This window comes from Bufo gargarizans, chromosome 2, assembly GCF_014858855.1.
Source record: "Bufo gargarizans isolate SCDJY-AF-19 chromosome 2, ASM1485885v1, whole genome shotgun sequence".
In the NCBI taxonomy this organism is placed as follows: domain Eukaryota; kingdom Metazoa; phylum Chordata; class Amphibia; order Anura; family Bufonidae; genus Bufo; species Bufo gargarizans.
In genome coordinates, this window is record NC_058081.1 from 474,683,203 (window position 1) to 474,704,177 (window position 20,975).

The 20,975-nt window shown below is 47.0% G+C and overlaps 1 protein-coding gene across 1 annotated transcript in view; it reads right to left on the reverse strand.

Annotated features, from left to right (window-relative positions):
• SMC1B (structural maintenance of chromosomes 1B) overlaps positions 1-20,975 on the reverse strand; it is a 179,636-nt gene that overhangs the window by 84,988 nt on the left and 73,673 nt on the right. The window contains exons 6-8 of the mRNA XM_044277857.1: positions 16,082-16,340; positions 12,908-13,048; positions 8,478-8,560 (exon numbers count right to left, since the gene is read on the reverse strand). Coding sequence (XP_044133792.1) covers positions 8,478-8,560; positions 12,908-13,048; positions 16,082-16,340 — 483 coding nt within the window. The remainder of the gene's footprint in view (positions 1-8,477; positions 8,561-12,907; positions 13,049-16,081; positions 16,341-20,975) is intronic.

Consider the following 20,975-nt stretch of genomic DNA (forward strand, 5'->3'; position numbering starts at 1 on the left):
GAGGGAGTGAGTGTGGAGAACAGTTGCCACGCATGAGCGGGGAGTTCCGCCTGCTTCTGAATCTGCTGATGTGCACCATGCCTCTTGTTTCCACTCTGTGTGTCTGTTGTTCCCTTCCCTTAACCCATTCAGGACTTGGCCATTTTCAAGTTCTGGCTTCCCAGAGCCATACATTTATTTATTTTTTCCATTCAAATAGTCATATGAGGGCTTGTTTGTTGTGGAAAAAGTACTTTCTAATGGCACCATTTACTGTTGCATATGATGTAGTGGGAATCTGGAAAAAAAATTCAAGTGGGGTGGAATTATAAAAAAAAAACACTATTCCGCCACAGTTTTATGGGTCATAGTTTTTACAGCATTTCCTATGCGGTAAAATGAGATTTTTGTATAACTTACCAGTAAAATCTCTTTCTCACTCTTCCTTGGGGGACACAGGAGACCTTGGGTATAGCTCAGCTCCCTAGGAGGCATGACACTAAGTGAAAACTGTTAGGCCCCTCCACCAGCAGCTATACCCTCAGCCTGGAGAGAGAGACTGCCAGTTGTGTGTCCACGTAGTGAGAAAGCGCAATGACCAACAAAGTGGAACTAACAAGCCAACTACCCAATGGGGGCAACCAAAACCGTAACCTGTAAAACAAACAAAGATGGGTGGGTGCTGTGTCCCCCAAGGAAGAGCGAGAAAGAGATTTTACTGGTAAGTTATACAAAAATCTTGTTTTCTCGCCCATTTCCTTGGGGGACACAGGAGACCTTGGGACGTCCGAGAGCAGTCCAAGAAGGGAGGGACCACAGCCACAAGGCAAAGCCACGGTAGGCATCAAGAAACAGCTGCCTGCAAGACCAGACAGCCCAATGCAGCATCTGCCGATGCATGAGTGTGCACCCTGTAGAACTTGGTAAACATGTGCAAGGAAGATCAAGTGGCCGCCTTGCACAATTGTTCAGCCGAAGCCTGATGTCTCTGGGCCCAAGAGGCACCGACCGCTCTGGAGGAATGAGCGGTGACACCGAAAGGCGGAACCCTGCCCTTGGCGCGGTAAGCCTCAGCAATAGCCAATTTGATGAAGCGGGAAATAGCCACCTTGGAGGCCGCCAACCCCTTGCACGGACCCTCCGGAACCACAAAAAGAGAGTCCGTGCGCCGAAAGGAGCTGGTGATCTCCAAGTAAATCTTCAAGGCCCTAACAACGTCCAAGCGGTGTAGTTTCCGTTCCCGGGGGTGGGAAGGGGAGGGACACAGAGAGGGGAGGACGATGTCCTCATTGAGATGAAAGGCGGAAACCACCTTCGGAAGGAAGAAAGGAACGGGATGGAGAACAGCCTTATCTTGGTGAAGGACCAGAAAAGGCTCGGAACAAGAAAGGGCCGCCAAATCGGACACCCGTCTGAGAGACGTGATGGCCACAAGGAACACGACCTTACAGGACAGAAGGCGTAGGGAGATTTTCCCAACGGCTCGAAGGGGGAAGCTTGGAGCGCCGAGAGCACGATATTCAGAGCCACTCCTTGGATGAAGGTCTTGACAGGCCCGAGAGGGGCCAGGGGACGCTGGAAGAGGATGGACAGCACCGACACCTGACCCTTCAAGGAACTGAGGCCCAGCCCCAGGCCGGACTGGAGGAAGGACAGAACCGTGGGGAGAGAGAAGCGGAGAGGGGGAACGCCCAGATTCTCACAGAATCCCAGGTAAGACCTCCAAGTCCGATAATAGATCCTGGACGAGGCGGATCATGGTGCAAACCACCCCTGGAATATAAATTGCTGACAGGGCCGGAACGTGAGCTTCCGCCCAGAGGAGAATGCGGGTCACCTCTTGCATTGCCGCGGCGCTGCGAGTGCCCCCCTGGTGGTTGATGCACACCACGCCCGTGTCGTTGTCCGATTGTACACGGACTGGATGGCCTTTTAGCAGGGAAGTCCAGCGTCGGAGAGACAGGAGGATCACCCTCAATTCCAGGACGTTGATCGGAAGTTTGGACTCAAATCGAGACCAAGGAGGAAACACCCGGCCCCCCCCCCCCTTCCAGACTGGCGTCGGTGGTAACCACCAGCCAGGTCATAGGAAGGAAGGATTTCCCCTGGAGAGGGGTCCGCAACCACCAGCGGAGGGAGGCTCGAGTTAGATGGAAGGGCCGGTCCAGACTTCCCGGGGACTTGTCCCAGGCAGAGAGGATCGCCCTTTAAAGGGTGCGGGAATGTAACTGTGCAAACGGAATCGCCTCAAAGCAGGCAACCATTTGCCCCAATACCCGCATGCTAAATCAGAAGAACGGACGACGGAGAAGAAGATTGCGAACCGACCGGTGGAGGGCCAGACGCTTGTCCGTTGGAAGACGGACCTCCGCCGCCTCCGTATCCAGAAGCATCCCCAGGAAGATCAACCGTCTAGAGGGGGTCACGGAAGACTTGGGAAGGTTGACAGGCCAACCGAACCCGCGCCAGCAGGGTCTCCAGAGTGAGATCCACGCTGGCGGACGTCTGAGAAAAGGAGGGCGCCTTGATGAGGACGTCGTCCAAGTAAGGCAGCAGAAAAACACCCCTGGAGCGGAGCAAGGCCAGGACAGGGGCTAGGACCTTTGGTGAACACCCGAGGAGCCGTCGCCAGACCGAAAGGGAGGGGGCGTCAAACTGATAGTGATCGTATCCCACAGCGAAGCGAAGGAAACGATGGTGACACCGAGCGACCGAAACGTGGAGGTAGGCGTCCTGTATGCCGATTGATGACATAAAATCCCTCTTTTCCAGGGAAGCCACAGCGGATCAGAGGGACTCCATCCGGAATCGCTGAAGGTGGAGAAAACGGTTTAGCCGTTTGAGGTCTAAGATTGGCCGCACCGAGCCTTTTTTTTTGGGGGACCATGAAGAGGTTCGAGTAGAACCCTTTGAACCTGTCCGCCTGGGGCACGGGAGCGATGGCTCCCCTGTCCAGTAGGGTGTGAATGGCTGCGGAAAAGGCGGCCCCGCACTCGGGGTCCTGCGGAGGACGGGACCGAAAGAAACGATCCGGAGGGAGGGACACAAACTCGATTTGGTGTCCAGGCGTCGGAGACGTGAACCCGCCAGACGTCCTTGAAAAGGAGGGGCGCACCTTCAGGCGGGGGACTGCTTGGCTGTGGAGGGGCGGGCAGCCTGTGACTTGCGCCAGGTGGGCTGTGCCCGAAAAAAGGGCTTCTTGCGCCTATCTTAGGAGGGGCCAATGGAGGAACCGGCTGCGAATTGGGGCCCGGAGGAGCTGCGGGAGGACCGAAAATGAGATGGACCAGAGTGGCCTCAAGAGGCGCCCTTGGTTCTGGACTGGGGAAGATGGGTGCTCTTGCCACCCATGGCTTCCAAAATAATCTCGTCCAAACGGGTCCGAATAAACAGGAGCCCATGAACGGCAGCCCAGTAAGAGAACGCTTGGAGGCGGCAGCCGCCGCCCAAACCTTCAGCCAAAGAAACGGCTAGGGCAGACGAGCGGGCTATGAAGGCACCCGCATCGAGAGAAGCCTCACAGATGAATTTTCTTGCCTGAACCATCAGTTGAGCTAAGGATCGGAAGTCCTGAATGGGGACGTCCGACCCCAATTCCTGTTCAAGCTGCGAGCCCCTTTCGGAGACCTTTTTCCCCACCCAGGCAGAGGCAAAGACCGGTCTGAGGGCTGAACCCGAGGCAGCAAAGATGGTTTTGAAGAGGGACTCCATACGACGGTCCTCAGTGGACTGAAGTGAGGAGCCGTCAGCTACAGGAATGGCCGTGTCCTTAGACAGGCGGGCCACGGGAGGGTCAACCTTAGGCGGGGAAGGCCACGTGGCAACACAATCAGCTGGAAATGGGTAACATATGTCCAGATTTTTGGGAGTGGTAATACGGGGGTCAGGGCGAGCCCAAGCCTTAGTGACCACCGAAGAGAAGTCAGAGTGGAGAGGAAAAACTTTGGATGCCTGTTTGGGGCCTGGTCAGTGCTGGGAGGGTCATCGTGTATCTTAAAGGTATCACGAATGTTAGCGATGAGATGACCCACTGCGGAGGCTAGTTTGGACAGCAGTCCCGAGTCCATGTCCTAATCCGAATCCGCCAGTTCTACCTCAGAGGGCGTGTCCTTTGGGGAGGAGAAGGCCAACTGAGTCCGCACGCGTGGCAGAGAGAGAGACGCATCTAAGGAGGATGCACACTTTGTCCTGGAGCGCTTCTGAGAGTGCATGGCCCTGGAGGATTCATTGTCTCTGAAGAAAGGGAAATAAAAAATAAAAAAAAATGATAAGGAGAAGCAGCCCTGCAGAGCAGGGAGTGTCTTGCCTCCTTGGACACTAAGAAAAAAACTGGCAGTCTCTCTCTCCAGGCTGAGGGTATAGCTGCTGGAGGAGGGGCTTCACAGTTTTCACTTGGTGTCACGCCTCCTAGGGAGCTGAGCTATACCCAAGGTCTCCTGTGTCCCCCAAGGAAATGGGCGAGAAAATTAACTTGTTACTTTCATTCTCTGGGTCAGTACGATTACAGTGATACCATGTTATGGTCGATCTCATATATTAGCCCAAGGTGCGTGCTGTTTAAAAAGGGAGGCAACTAGGTGGCTATGTCGCCCACTGCACTCAAGAGTGGAGACAATACTTAAAGGGGTTCTGCAGTTCTTTTAAACTGATGATCTATCCTCTTCCGACACCCGGGATTCCGGACTATCAGCTGTTTGAGAAGGCAGTGGCCCTCCAGGAGCGCCGAGACCCTTTCTCCAGTTTCCCTCAGGGCCACTGTGGCGAGAACCTTTTTGAAAACACGAGGGGCTGTAGCCAGGGTCAAAGGGAATAGCAACAAATTAGTGGGAAAGATACAGTATAAACTAAAACAGGAAATTGTCATCAATAGTAAACACATGCTGTAGACATTCCCTTTAATAACTTGTCACATGCAGTGATGGCCAGTTCGCCCGCGAACACATGCGGGCTGTCATCTTAACTCACAAGTCCTTACCTGTGCCGCGAGCCGGTCTGAAAATAAATGAGGTCACCGGGAGCAGGCAGTTCCGAGAACAGCCCGAAAAAGGCTCTCGGAACTGCCTGCTCCCGCTGACCGCATTTGTTTCAGACCGGCTCACGGCACAGGTAAGGGCTTACCTGTGCATCGCCGAACTTGTGAGTTAAGATGGCAGCCCGCATGTGTTCGCGGGCGAACTGGCCATCACTGGTCACATGTAGTAAGAGATGCACAGTAAAATTATTTTATATAAATTCAGTCCACTGTAATGCATAGTAGAGTGCAAGTGCAAAGCCATCCATTTCAACTAAGACCAAAGATTAGTAACCATAAATAGAAATTAGATCAGATGGATTTACTTGGAGGTACACAAAAGTAGTATGTGTTTTGGGGCCCATAGTAGCATATCCCAGGATGGAAGAGAACCTTGTGCAGGAAAAAGCACTTAGGAGTAGGACGAATTGTTATGTGGAGGTAGGCGTCCTTGATTTCAACCAATGAAAGAAATTGCCCTGTTCCATGGAGACAATGGGCCAGATTTATCATTAGCTCAGGTCAGAATAATGGAGTGAAAAATTCCCCAAAAAGTCCCAAACGCTAAAACTGCGCACAAATTCGCGACTTTTTTCTGCTCTGCACTATACTAGCCTGTTTTCTTATGTAAATGAATCTCTAGACAGATTTACTATTGGGACTATTTAAAAAGTCACAAAAAAGTCGCAAAAAGTCTCAATTTCACTCCAGTGAGGACCATGCTTATCTTATGAGACTTTTTAATAGAACATGCGACATCTTCATAAAAACGTGCGACTTTTTCGTAAAGATGTGCGACTTTTGTAAAGCTGCTTACTGACGGATAAACTGCTACTGTCAAACCACATTTATTACCGTCTTAAAGGGCCGATCATAAATCTGACTTGGCTAAAACTAACTTTAGCCATATGTTAAAGTGGAGTCAGCTGTCAGAGTAATGATAAATCTGGCCCAATGAGTGAACACAGAGAGTCCATCCTGAAATGTCAAACTTGGACAACCAATTAGGTCCAGGATCAAGGGTGCAGAGAAGTCCTTCTTAGTGACCACAAACAAGACAGAAACATTGGCAATATTTATTGGGAGGGAGTACATTTGGACTGCTGGGTTACTTCGCCTGCTGGTGCAGTGCTGTGGCGTTGGTGGTCGCCACGTGTTGCTGCACCAAATTAGAGTAGGTACCCATTCTTAGGCTACAGTCACACAACAGTGAAAAGCAGGCATGACTTTTTTTAATAGCCTTCACACGTCTGTTTTAAGAACAATGGAAGTCTATGAGGTTATTTACATGGCAGTTTTTTGTTTTTTACTGATGGCCAATGAATAACAGATGTAAAACAATACATGTTCTATTTTGTCCGTTTTGGCTGACCGACAGGCCCATACATCCGTTTCTCAGAAATACATTGGTGAAAAAAAGTCTGTTAAAAATGGACTAATATGCCATTTTCGACTGACATTTGACTGTCAGTTGAAAGTGAATGTAGCCTTAGAGGCAACCTTTATGTGGTGAGTGGGCTTATGCATTTTGATGAAAATTTATACAAATGCCTCATGTACAGTATGTGGATTATGGATCAATTTACTATTAATTCCGTTGAGAAGTGGTGTTAATTGTGCTGAGAAGCAATGATAGATCAATGCATAGCATGTAGATGTGCAATCCATTTTTCTATTTTTGGGTCGTCAGGGTCCGCTTTGAAGCATTATCTGCCTCCCAGCAGGTGAGCCATAGGGTATGGCGAATAGCCTCCAACAGGGCTGACGAGCAAGCCATAAGCCTGGCCGCGTCCAAAGATGCTTCACAAATATACGCACTGGCATGAGAGAGCTGCAGAGCCATATCGGCTAGTTCCCCAGAGGGAATCCCGAGGCGAGACCCTGACGTAAGTTATTTGCCCACTCCCGCATAGCCTTGCTCACCCATGTAGAAGCAAACACCGGCTTCAGTGCTGTGCCCACTGCTTCGAAGGAAGATTTTGCAAACGCTTCCAGTTTCTTATTCCTGATATCAAAGAAACAAGCCCCATTCGCCATTGGCAAGGTAGTATGTTTAGCCAAGCGGGAAACTGGAGGGTCCACTATAGGTGAGGACGACCATTTCTTAGTCAAAACCTCCAGAAATGGATAAAGGACGTTTAAGCGTTTTGGCAAAGCAAAACGTCTATCAGGAAAATACCACTCTACCATACCGGTTCTACCAAAGGGCTGAGCAGCAGGGACGACTGGGTCCGGGGCCAAGCCACTTGGCAGTGGAGCAGCACACGCAGAGCAGATGGAAATTTTACGCTACACGACGCACAAGCAAAGTGGCGCACCAAGGGGACCGCCTGCTTCGGGCCTGGGGTTTGGGCTCAGACATAATGATAACCCTGATGTGCCCACCTCTCAAACTCTGTCAACTGGGCAAAATGTCTTTGAGTGCATCATAGAAGCATGTCTAGCAGTAAATGATCTCTAGCCAAGAGGTACACTACCCAAAAGTAGCCTCTGAGAGAGGGAGAGGGGGCACACTTTTACGTAGTCTTGGGACATAACCTAGTGTCTAATCAGACAACACCTGTAATCATTTACATACCTGCCTGATACTTAACTGCATGCCGAGTTTTGCAGAAATCCAACAATTCTATCTGGGTGCATTTATTTCGTCAATGAGTGTAGCTAAGATGGCCAGGAGAGGGTGACCAGTACAACATAAGTCCAGAGCTCCAGTTACAGACCCAAATAAAAAAGGAGGTGCCAGTGGAGTCTAAGGGGGGTCCCTCAGCTGGAGAGAGAAAAATCAGTAGTCGGACCAAGCAGGCATAAGGAGGTCCCCCCGGTAACCCCTGTCTATGCTCAAGGGAATAATAAAGAGGTGGGAACCCCAAGAAATCCCTGGATGTCCCTTATAAGCAATAATGGGGTGTGGGGAGGTCAGGAAGTCAAAAATACCTAAGACCAAAATATTCACAATAGCTTCATTCTCTTCCACTCTCCCATGGTACCATCAGGGTCACCTTTTCTGCAACTGGCACCCAACTGTGGCAGTACGCTGGATGGGGTGTGGGAGAGACAAATGGCAAGTGACTCCATGGCTGGCACATAACAAAGGAGCAGGGTTACTATTTGCCCTTCCTGTTGGGGACGACAGGTAGACTGAATCATCCCTGTTTCCAACCTAAAAGTGTACAAGAGAAAAACAAATAACTAAAATAAAAAAGCAGAAAGCGTTCAGCTTTAGCATTGAGGTCTGCATCCTTCAGACACTAAACTAAAACTGATTACCTCACTGTCTGCAGGGGGGAGTATAGCTGTCAGGAGGAGCTAATACTTTGTGGCTTAGTGCCTGCTTCTTAGTGGTGGCAGCTATACTCCCATGGTCATGTGTCCCCCAATGACAAAAGAGAGAAAACCCTTTTAAGTTGACACACAAAAGAGTTGATTGAAGATGGTTCACTCTCGAATTTGAACACAGGTACATGGTTCTCATGAATGTTATACATACATGCAAGTGTTAATGTAATCTTCCAATTTTCCTACACGCCTGTAGTATTCTTCTATTTGTTCTTCAACACACTTCTTATTCCCCTGTAAGTAAAATAAGGGAAGTCATTCCTTTGACTATAGCAGAAAATATCAGAACACTGTTCGGACTCATCTATGATGTATTTTTTTTTAAATCAGATAATTTTTTATTATCAAATTTTTTTTTCAACATCAAATGACAGTCAAATCAAATATCCAATCATCAATAAGACATCAGGTACAAAGGGTAAAAGTACAAAATATTACATATGCACATTGTACATAATATACATCCTATGACCGTAAGACATCGTAGGAATTTACACAATAGATCTAGACCTTTATTTATCTAATTGTTTTCTCCCTCAACAAACATCCCTATAAACAGCCCCCCCCCCTCCCCTCCCAAACTTTCCAAGAGCAGGACATCATTGCAATAAGAGCATAACTACCTCCAAATTCCTTTTCTCCTCATCATATCGGCACCTGTTCGATTGAACTCAGTATACATTACAAGCAATGAGCCCCAAGTAAGTAAATTCCCATACAGATATGGCACTCAGTCCACGGTCACACATCACACATCAGACACCAACAATCGTACACCACACATTCCACCTATCACCAGGTTGTACACAGTCACTTCCCCATATCAGCCTTACCGGGCACTCAGAGCACTCCTCGTCAATGCTAGCCAAGGACTACAGCATCCCGACCTATCTATACAGCTACCCCAAATAGCCTCAAATTTAGTCAAGCATTTTCTTTTCTGGTATACACCCCTCTCAAGACGCACTACCACATTCATTCTAGCAACATACTCCGGTACTTCCGGGGGTATCCCCTGTATCCATTTTGCTGCGATAGTCTTCCTCGCCTGATAAAGCATCCTTTCTATTCCCGTAGCTACTGTAGACTGCAAATTTTCCTCTGGCAGTATTCCCAGAATACAAATTTTCGGATCCATTTTAAATTTAGTACTATGTACCTTATTAACAAGATGTAGTATTGCTCTCCAATAAGAGGTCAATGAAGGGCATGACCATAACATATGCAGAAGATCAGCTTCGGCGCTACCACATTTCGGACAATTGGGACTATCCCTGCAAACCACTCTATGTAGAAATACCGGAGTCCTATATACTCTGTGCACTAAATACAGCTGGGAGAGACGTGCCGCCTCACTGAGAGATAGATTGGGAGTAAGCGCTACTACCTCTGACCATTGCACATCTGTAAGCCCACCCAAATCTCTTTCCCATTGCTGTCTACATTTTAGCGGGTATCCTTTAAGAAAATCCTCTAGTAAGGCCTGATACATCACGGAGATTGCCCCTTTCACCGAACCAGCAGGCACCACTGTGTTCAGCGCATGAGTGGACGTAAATACTATTGGGGCCACTTTAGCCTGAGCATCTAGTGCATGCCTGAGCTGAAGATATCTATAGAACTGCGAGGAAGGAAGCCCAAACTCCGAGCATAGCTGTTGATATTGCTTTAATACCCCACCTGAGAAGATATGGCCCAAATTCCATACTCCCTTGTCATTCCACCCAGAAAACCCAGTTAGACCTTCCAACTCTGGCAGTGCTGGGTTCCTCCAAATAGGCGAGATATTGACATATCCCTCTAATCCCAAGATATGTTTGGTTTTACACCAGACTTTCCTCATGAGCACTAGTATTGGGATACGCCCTACATCTTCCTTTACCCTAACTTCAATGGCCGTCAACGGGGGAGATCTATTCGACGCCCACTCCATCAATCGTCCACTCTTCATACCTGGGCTACCCCCCACTCCCCACCCTTTAAAATGCTGCAACTGGGCCGATAGAAAATAAAGTAAAGGGTTGGGCAGAGCAAGTCCCCCTGCATCTTTGTTCCTCTGTAGCGTTTCATACTTTATCCTCCCCCAATTACTTTTCCACAGAAAAAAACGAAACAATCGTAAGATTTTGTGAAAGTAATGCACGGGAATCCAAACAGGGGAGTTGTGCAGGACATAAAGCAATTGCGGCATAAGGATCATTTTCAACAAATTTCCCCTTCCTATCACTGACAAAGGCAGTTTATGCCACACTGTGATCTTATTTTTAAATTTCTCCAACAAGGGTAGGAGGTTACTGGTAACATAATCTGCAGGGTTCATGGACACTGTTACCCCAAGATACTTAAAGGGTTTCTACCACTTGCATATCACATATTTGGTGATCAGACACTAGCGATCCGCTAGTGTCTGATGTAGCTTACAAGCTAATTATTACCTTAATCCGTTCGGCCCATACCTCAAAAAAAGCACTTATATCTTTATGCAAATGAGCCTCTAGGTGCTATGCGGGCGTTTTTCCAGCACCTAGAGGCTCCGTCTACCTTGCAGTTTGCCGCCCAGCGCCTCGCTCCAGCACGCCCATCTTCAACTCTATTCGATCCTCCCCCTGCTTCTGCCTTCCGAAATCTCGCACCTGCGCCGTTCGTCGCGGCATTCGGCGCAGTCAATGTCTGACCGCTCCGTGCTCAGACATTTCCACTGCGCCTGCGCCGATGACATCGGCGCAGGCGCAGTGGAAATGTCTGAGCACGGAGCGGTCAGACATTGCCTGCGCCGAATGCCTCCGAATGCCGCGACGAACGGCGCAGGCGCGGGATTTCTGAAGGCTGAAGCAGGGGGAGGATCGAATACGGTAAGAGATGGGCGTGCTGGAGCGAGGCGCTGGGCGGCAAACTGCAAGGTAGACGGAGCCTCTAGGTGCTGGAAAAACGCCCGCATAGCACCTAGAGGCTCATTTGCATAAATATATAAGTGCTTTTTTTGAGGTATGGGCCGAACGGATTAAGGTAATAATTAGCTTTTAAGCTACATCAGACACTAGCGGATCGCTAGTGTCTGATCACCAAATATGTGATATGCAAGTGGTAGAAACCCTTTAAAGGATTGCACCACCTTAAGTCCGGAGAAGGCAGCAGTGCGTGACGGTACTTGAGAGGATACTGGAAGAATCACTGACTTATCCCAGTTTACTAGTAATCCAGACTGGTCGCCAAACTGAGACACCACAGATATTACTGCATCCATATACTTTTCCAGATCATTCACATATATCAATGTATCATCCGCATATAACGATACTCGCTCCTCCATTGAGCCCCACAATAACCCACCCACAGAAGAAGTAGACCGCAGGATACAAGCTAAGGGTTCAATGGCTATCGCAAATAATAACGGAGACAGCGGACAGCCCTGTCTTGTCCCCCTCTCCAAAGCAATAGTTGACGATAAATGCCCATTAACTCGTACTCTAGCCCTGGGTTCACAGTACAAAAGTTTAACCCACTTCATAAAATCCATTCCGAAGCCCATTTTAGCCATGACCGCCCACAAGTAATCCCACTCAACACTGTCAAAAGCCTTGGCAGCATCAAGAGAGACCACCGCGGCCCTGTTATCCGACACATCCCTACCCTCTAACTGGAGGTTCAGGAATAGCCTCCTAAGATTTAAAGCCGTGGATTTACCAGGCATAAAACCGGACTGGTCATCATGAATAATGGTGTGAATAACTCTGTTTAATCGATTGGCTAGAATTTTTGCCAAGAGTTTAACATCAACCGTCAGGAGAGAAATGGGCCTATATGAATCTACCAAAGCTGGATCCTTGCCCGGTTTGGGTATTACTACAACTATAGCCTCTCTCATGGAGGAAGGCAAAATACCTCTACCAAAAGCATACTTAAATACTGCAAGCAGGTGCGGAAGTAGCAGTTCTCCATGTTTTTTATAGAATTCCCCAGGGAGACCGTCTCCACCCGGTGCCCTCTCATTAGGCAAAGACTTTAGTGCCTCTTCCAATTCCTCCAACGTAATATCCTCCTCAAGGAGCGCCCTATTTTCCTCAGACAGGACAGGCATTTCAATGCCCTCCAAATATCTAGACCTACAGGAATCAGTGGCGACCAGCCTGGACCTATAAACCTCTTTAAAGTGTACATAGAATTCATCCAGAATGTTCTCATTTCCCACCACCATTTGCCCATTCCCTCCCCTAAGTGAGGTGATAGAGGAAGGACCCTGCTGAGCCCTAGAAATCACAGCTAACAAATGACCTGCACTTTCACCTTCAGCGAAATATCTTTGGGTCGTAAACAGCCTTTTATCCTCCGCTCTAGCCTGTATATGTTCCTTCAGAAGATTCTGGGCTTCCTTCCATCGCAGCTCCCCAGCTACCGTGGGCTGTGCAACATAATCGGCCTCTAAATGCGTAACCCGATCTGAGAGTTCCTTGTCCAGAGCACGACTTTTAGATTTTTTAACGCTGATATGTTTAATGTAGAGCCCCCTCACATATGCCTTCATAGCATCCCACACCACATCTAGCGACGCCGAGCCCACATTAATATCTATGATGTATTTACCTCTGTTTCTTTTTGTCTTCTCTGATCTATGGTTAGCTTCTCTTGGTTTGCTTTCTGTTCCCATTTCAGTTTTTCTAACTGCTGCTGCAGAACTGCACTTTTCTTCCTTGCAGTGTTCTTCAATAACCGGTACTGATCTAGCTGTAATGACAAGCATTGTGATTCATGACACTGATCAATGATACTGACCTTAAAGGGGTATTCTGTCTGGGACATTGATGGCATATTGCTAAGACACACCATCTATGTGTCTTAGCAAATAGAACATGACTCCGTTCCGGACTGCAGCTCCGGATTGCGGACCCATTCAAGTGAATGCGGGGAGCACACGACAGGTGCCTGCATATTGCAGACGTTCAGTTTTCAGGCCGTAATACAGCAAATAATAAAGGAATGGCACAACATAGAGACATAAGAATAGATACTCTAGAATTGCTATTACATGGGGAATGCATGAAGCTAATATAACAGACATGTCAGGAGAGGTGAAAGGTCCTCTTTAAGTGCAAGTTTTCCCTGCACAGCGGTGCTCATAGGTACCTGGCTGTGCAAGAATCTGCAGCATGGCCCCATTCTCTTAAATAGAGCTGTGCTGTAACCCTTTAAATGACTCAGTAATTGCCCTGAAACACAAATTAATACTGTGGTGGCAGCAGTGAAGTAGAGAAGTAGCTCAGCAGCAGTCATATCATTCTGCCTCTCACTTAAAAACTTTATAAACTGGACAACATGATTTCTCCAAGCTACATCTGATATACCGTATTTTTCACCCTATAAGACGCATCGGCCCATAAGACGCACCTAGGTTTTTGAGGAGGAAAATAAGAAAAAAAATATTTTGAACCAATAGGTGTGCTTTTGGTGGGTTTTGAACCAATTGTGGTCTGTGGATGGCGCACTGTTATGGGGGATCTGTGGATGGCGAACTGTTATGGGGGATCTGTGGGTGACTATTATTGGGGTCTCTGGATGGCACTGTTATTGGGGTCTCGGGATGTGTCATCCACAGATCCCCTCCATAACAGTGTCCCTGTAGTAAATGACCCTCAATACAAGGGCTGGGGGCCGGCATCTGCATTTATAATGACAGCGGGGCCTGTGCAGTGACTGTATTCTACTACACGGGCCCCGCTCACTGTATAATCGTATCTGTATTCTGTAATAGTTAATTGTGTGTATACCGGTAATCGCATAATCAGCGCTACTTACAACTCGGTAGGTAGCAGAGAGGAGGGAGGAGGCAGGCCAGGAGGACGGGCGCTGGCAGCGTGAGTCACTACGTCATACGCCCACGCCGCCTGCTTCATTCATAAAGTGGGCGGCGCAGGCACGTGACGTAGTGAGTGATGCGCCACCTGCCCGTCCTGCCTCCTCCCTCCTCTCTGCTACCTACCGAGCGCTTGTAGTTGTAAGTAGCGCTGATTATGCGATTACCGGTATATACACAATTAACTATTACAGAATACAGATACTATTATACAGTGAGCGGGGCCCGTGTAGTAGAATACAATAACTGCACGGGCCCCGCTGTCATTATAAATGAAGATGCCGACCCCCAGCCCCTCCTCCCTCACAGCTGATACACCCGCCGTGCGGCATCGCCCTATAAGAGATACTTTTTTCCCCCAAAAGTGGCATTGCGGCGGGTGTATCATTGAAAATACAGCAAAATCAGCAGCATTCGCCCCATACGACGCACTGCTATTTTCCCACCACTTTTGGGGGGGGGGGGGGGGGGGGAGTGTGTCTTATAGGGTGAAAAATACGGTACAGTTGACACACAACCGCCCAAATGATGTTAGAAAGGGGTTGTGAATTGCAAAGATATTGATGAGGTATCCACAGGATAGGTCATCAATATCAGATCGGCACCCCTGCTTATCAGCTGTTTAAAGGGGTAGCAGTGCTCGTGAAAGAGCTGCTGCCGCTTCAAAATTACCAGCGCACTGTCTATTCCATTAAAGTAAATGGGATGAGCAGCTGCCCTGAGCATAGGTCATCAATATCTTTACACTGCACAATCCCTTCAATATCAGGTCAGTGGGAAGACATTAATTTCAATCGGGCCGCAAAAGATGCGCACAGCACACTGTGTGAATGGTTACAGCTATACCAAGCACAGTGCTGTACACTATATAGTGCTTCTGCTTTTTACTGCAGATCAATCCTATTCAGGTGAATGGAATTGAGCAGCCATCATGACATCAAAGACCTAGGAAGAGGCTGCAGGGCACACCCAAGTGCCATGGCCTCTTTCAACAGCTGATGGGGGGGGGGGGGGTGTTAGGAGTCGGACCTCCACTGATCAGATATTGATGACCAGTACTTAAAGAGGACCTTTCACCTAAAAAAAAAAAAATGTAAACTAAGACCATAGCTTTACTTACATGCCCCCATGAAGTGTTGATCGTTTTTTCTTTTTTCAAACTGTGCCCCCGTTTGTCCGCTATGCCCCCCGGAATAATTCCCGCCGTCTATGCTAATGAGCCAGCCTCAAATGGGCTGGCTTTAAAAGTTCTCCTCGGCGTGCCTTCTCTCTTCTCCCTGGCACGGAGCGCATCCAATCAGCGCGCTCCGCTCTTAGCCAGGGAGAAGATGCTCCAGTTCTCGCGAGACTTCAGAGAACTGGAGCGATTTCGTCTATCCGGCTAAGAGCGGAGCGCGCTGATTGGATGCGCTCCGTGCCAGGGAGAAGAGAGAAGGCACGCCGAGGAGAACTTTTAAAGCCAGCCCATTTGAGGCTGGCTCATTAGCATAGACGGCGGGAATTATTCCGGGGGGCATAGCGGACAAACGGGGGCACAGTTTGAAAAAAGAAAAAACGATCAACACTTCATGGGGGCATGTAAGTAAAGCTATGGTCTTAGTTTACTTTTTTTTTTTAGGTGAAAGGTTCTCTTTAAAGGGTTTTTTGAGTGCTTTATACCAATGACCTATCCTCAAGATAGGTCATCAGTAACTGATCAGTGGGGTCCGACTCCCGACACCCCCACCAAATCAGCTGCTTGAAGATGCTGCCGTATCTTCGGGACTTTCCCTAGGTCACGTTCATCGGTCACGAGGTCTAGGTGCAACTCAGTCCTACTCCTGAGAAAACCCTTGGAAAAAGCCCTTTCATCATGCAAAAAAAGAAAGCTACATTAAGCTGCAAGTGATAGCAACTTCTTTTATTACCTGACTTTGTTCCAACTCAACATCAACCTGTCTGCTCCTATGCTCTTCTTCAACCTTCCTCTCAAATTCTCTCTGGGCTTCCTGAAGTGCATTGATTTCCATCTCCAGCTCCACAATCTCCTGGTCCAATTTGTTGCAGCGTTTCTCAATATTCTTCAAAGAAGATTTAGTCGACTCGGATTTCTTTATTTGGTGGGCAGTATTTTCTTTCGCTTTAATGTACTGAGGTCTTAAGTTATTTAATGACATTTCTCGAACTCTTAAAAAATAAAGCAGTGAGTCAAATTAAAAATAAAATTTGGACATTCTAGTTAAAACTTCAAGTTTGGATTCACATAAAGGTCTATTTTGTTGGCACTTTGTGGAACATTGTATCTAGGCACTTTCTAAATTATTTTAAAAGCTGTCCCTGACGAAGGAATCCACGTATTCTGAAACACGGTGTGACTGTGACGTCACACAAGAAGATCCACTGAGGACACTTGCAGGCTATACTTGAGCATTCTAGCTACTGGCTGGAGCTGAACGTGTACGAGGTAAGCCGAAGAGGAGATACTTACCTGCAGTGACGCTTAGCAGCTCAGTTCCATCAACCCCTCAAGACATAGAGCAGAGTGGGATACCGAACGGACTGGATAAATAAAACAAGCGACTACTTGCAGGTACTTTAGAGAAGGGCTGCACTTGTAACAACAACCTATAATAATGTATAGCATAAAAGCGATATAGGAAAGAGCACAACAGCATTGTATCGGGATTTATAAGGGTGCGCATTTTCCAGCATCAAGAGGCACTATATTCCAGCACATACATTTGTAGAATAGGGGTGCTATAGTTTTCTCTTTTAGACGCATGATAGTGGTCTCTAATGGTTATTGGACATAGGCTGGTTGTCTATTTTTAGTATCGTGCTGCAGCAGAAGTAGTGTTAAAGGGAACCTGTCACCGGGATTTTGTGTATAGAGCTGAGGACATGGGTTGATAGATGGCCGCTAGCACATCCGCAATACCCAATCCCCATAGCTCTGTGTGCTTTTATTGTGTAAAAAAAACTGTTTGATACATATGCAAATTAACCTGAGATGTGTCCTGTACGTGAGATGAGTCAGGGACAGGACTCATCTCAGGTTAATTTGCATATGTATCAAATCGGTTTTTTGACACAATAAAAGCACAGAGAGCTATGGGGACTGGGTATTGCGGATGTGCTAGCGGCCATCTAGCAACCCATGTCCTCAGCTCTATACACAAAATCCTAGTGACATGTTCCCTTTAAAGGTGGTAGCGCGTGTGTACCATTTGTTTTAATAATTTTAAAAGGTCCACCAAGACCTTAACCCCTTCCCGACACATGACGTACTACTACGTCATGAAAGTTGGTGACTTACCGCATCTTGACGTGATAGTACGTCATGGATAACTCCGGTCACCGCGCTGAATAGCACGGTGACTGGAGTAAGCTGACTGCACTAATTCAAAATCATTAATTAGCTTATGTATGATGAGATCGCAGTGTAGGGATTATTAGTAAAGAAAAAAAAAAAGAAACGGTTTAATGGGGTGACAGAAGCCCTTTAAGTTCTCCTGCAAAATGTCTTGATAAACTTGGGAATTCATTTTTCCTTCGATGATAGCAATCCGTCCAGGCCCTGACACAGCAAAGCAGCCCCAAACCATGATGCCCGCGGTCAGACCATGATGCCAGTACTGCGGTGGAACATCCAGGTGCTCTTGTGCAAACTGTAAACGTGCAGCAATGTTTTTTTTGGACAGCAGTGGCTTCCTCTGTGGTATCCTCCCATTAAATCCATTCTTGTTTAGTGTTTTTTACGTATCGTAGATTCGCTAACAGGTATGTTAGCATATGCCAGAGACTTTTGTAAGTCTTTAGCTGACACTCTAGGATTCTTCTTCACCTCATTGAGCAGTCTGTGCTGTGCTCTTGCAGTCATCTTTACAGGATGGCCACTCCTAGGGAGAGTAGCAGCAGTGCTGAACTTTCTACATTTATATACAATTTGTATTACCGTGGACTGATGAGCAGCAAGGCTTTTGGAGATACTTTTATAACCCTTTCCAGCTTTATGCAAGTCAACACTTCCTAATTGTAGGTCTTCTGAGAGCTCTTTTGTGCGAGACATCATTCACATCAGGCAATGCTTCTTGTGAAAAGCAAACCCAAAACTAGTGTGTGTTTTTTATAGGGCAGGGCAGCTGTAACCAACACCTCCAATCTTATCTCATTGATTGGACTTCAGTTGGCTGACACCTTACTCCAATTAGCTCTTAGAGATGTCATTAGTCTACGTGTTCACATACTTTTTCCACCTGAACTGTAAATGTTTACATGGTGTGTTCAATAAAAACATGGTAGCATTTAATTATCTGTGTGTTATTAGTTTAAGCAGACTGTGATTGTCTATTGTTGCGACTTAGATGAAGATCAGATCACATTTTATGACCAATTACTTTTTCTTGCAACTGTATATAAGTCAATTTTAGTTAGTACTAGTTTAGATTTTTGAACCCACACACAGTCCTTCTGCGTGCGTGGGTCCAGCACCTGCTGAGCGCCGGTCAGTACTGTCAATTACTGACAGCGTCTGCTTAGGTTTAGTGCCTTTTTTTAAATTATTTTTTGCAATTTTTTTGGAGCCTTTTTTTCTAAATTTTTCTCTTATTCTTTCACGTATTTTTTTTCTCTTTTCTTTCTCTCTTTTTTTCTTTATCATAAATGTTATTTTAATTAATTCATTACAAGCCCCCTCACGTGTTAAATCACTAGGTGTGCCCCCCTGACACTTTTCACTTTACATACACCAATAAAAATAAAAATGTCCAATTCATCCCAGAGAATGTACTCCTCTGAAGAGGCATACACCATCCTTGCCTCTGAAACGGAGTGTGCAAGTGAGGGAGAAGAGAATGCCACATTCCTCTACTCCATCATCATCCGTTGATGAGGGACCCTCAAGGAGATGCCCCAGTAGAGATGAAGTAGCCGCCCCCCACCCCCCCCAGTGATCCCCTATGGACCACACCACCTGAGGATTATGAGCCCCAAATTCCAGAGTTTGTGGGAAACTCTGGAATTCAGATTGACTGCACGGGCTTCACAGAAATAGATTTTTTCAGAATCTATTTCTCTGACGATCTCATAAATTTTTATTGCTGTTTATTGCTCAAAACCCGACATCCTCATATGCTAGACCCCTAGGTTGGACCCCTGTAAATGCAGCAGACATTATGAAGTTTTGGGGGCTGTTGCTGCATTTGGGCCTGGTAAAAAATCTGAAATGAGATGATATTGGAGTTCAGATGTCTTGTACCACACTCCAATTTACAATATGGCCATGTCCCGCTCAAGATTTTAATCCATTTTGAAATTCCTACATTATAATGATAACGCACAGTTTCCCCCACCAAAATGACCCAAATTTTGATTGTCTATTCAAAATAAGACCCCCCTGGAGCACCTCAACTCAAAATTTACAAAGGTGTTTTTCCCCAGAAAAAGAAATTAGCATAGACGAGTCCCTTGTACATTTTAAAGAAAGGGTTACATTTCACCAGTACCTGCCAAGCAAGCGGGCACGGTACTGAATAAAAATGTACAAGCTGTGCGAAAGTACCTCTGGGTACACCTACAGGTTCCGGGTTTATGAGGGGAAAGATTCCCGGATACAACCTCCTGAATGCGCAATGAGTTAATGGCAAGATTGTGTGGGGCTTACTGCACCAACTGCTGGATAATGGTTATCACCTCTACACTACGTGCAGAATTATTAGGCAAATGAGTATTTTGACCACATCATCCTCTTTATGCATGTTGTCTTACTCCAAGCTGTATAGGCTCGAAAGCCTACTACCAATTAAGCATATTAGGTGATGTGCATCTCTGTAATGAGAAGGGGTGTGGTCTAATGACATCAACACCCTATATCAGGTGTGCATAATTATCAGGCAACTTCCTTTCCTTTGGCAAAATGGGTCAAAAGAAGGACTTGACAGGCTCAGAAAAGTCAAAAATAGTGAGATATCTTGCAGAGGGATGCAGCACTCTTAAAATTGCAAAGCTTCTGAAGCGTGATCATCGAACAATCAAGCGTTTCATTCAAAATAGTCAACAGGGTCGCAAGAAGCGTGTGGAAAAACCAAGGCGCAAAATAACTGCCCATGAACTGAGAAAAGTCAAGCGTGCAGCTGCCAAGATGCCACTTGCCACCAGTTTGGCCATATTTCAGAGCTGCAACATCACTGGAGTGCCCAAAAGCACAAGGTGTGCAATACTCAGAGACATGGCCAAGGTAAGAAAGGCTGAAAGACGACCACCACTGAACAAGACACACAAGCTGAAACGTCAAGACTGGGCCAAGAAATATCTCAAGACTGATTTTTCTAAGGTTTTATGGACTGATGAAATGAGAGTGAGTCTTGATGGGCCAGATGGCTGGATTGGTAAAGGGCAGAGAGCTCCAGTCCGACTCAGACGCCAGCAAGGTGGAGGTGGAGTACTGGTTTGGGCTGGTATCATCAAAGATGAGCTTGTGGGGCCTTTTTGGGTTGAGGATGGAGTCAAGCTAAACTCCCAGTCCTACTGCCAGTTTCTGGAAGACACCTTCTTCAAGCAGTGGTACAGGAAGAAGTCTGCAAGGTAAGAAAAACATGATTTTCATGCAGGACAATGCTCCATCACACGCGTCCAAGTACTCCACAACGTGGCTGGCAAGAAAGGGTATAAAAGAAGAAAATCTAATGACATGGCCTCCTTGTTCACCTGATCTGAACCCCATTGAGAACCTGTGGTCCATCATCAAATGTGAGATTTACAAGGAGGGAAAACCGTACACCTCTCTGAACAGTGTCTGGGAGGCTGTGGTTGCTGCTGCACGCA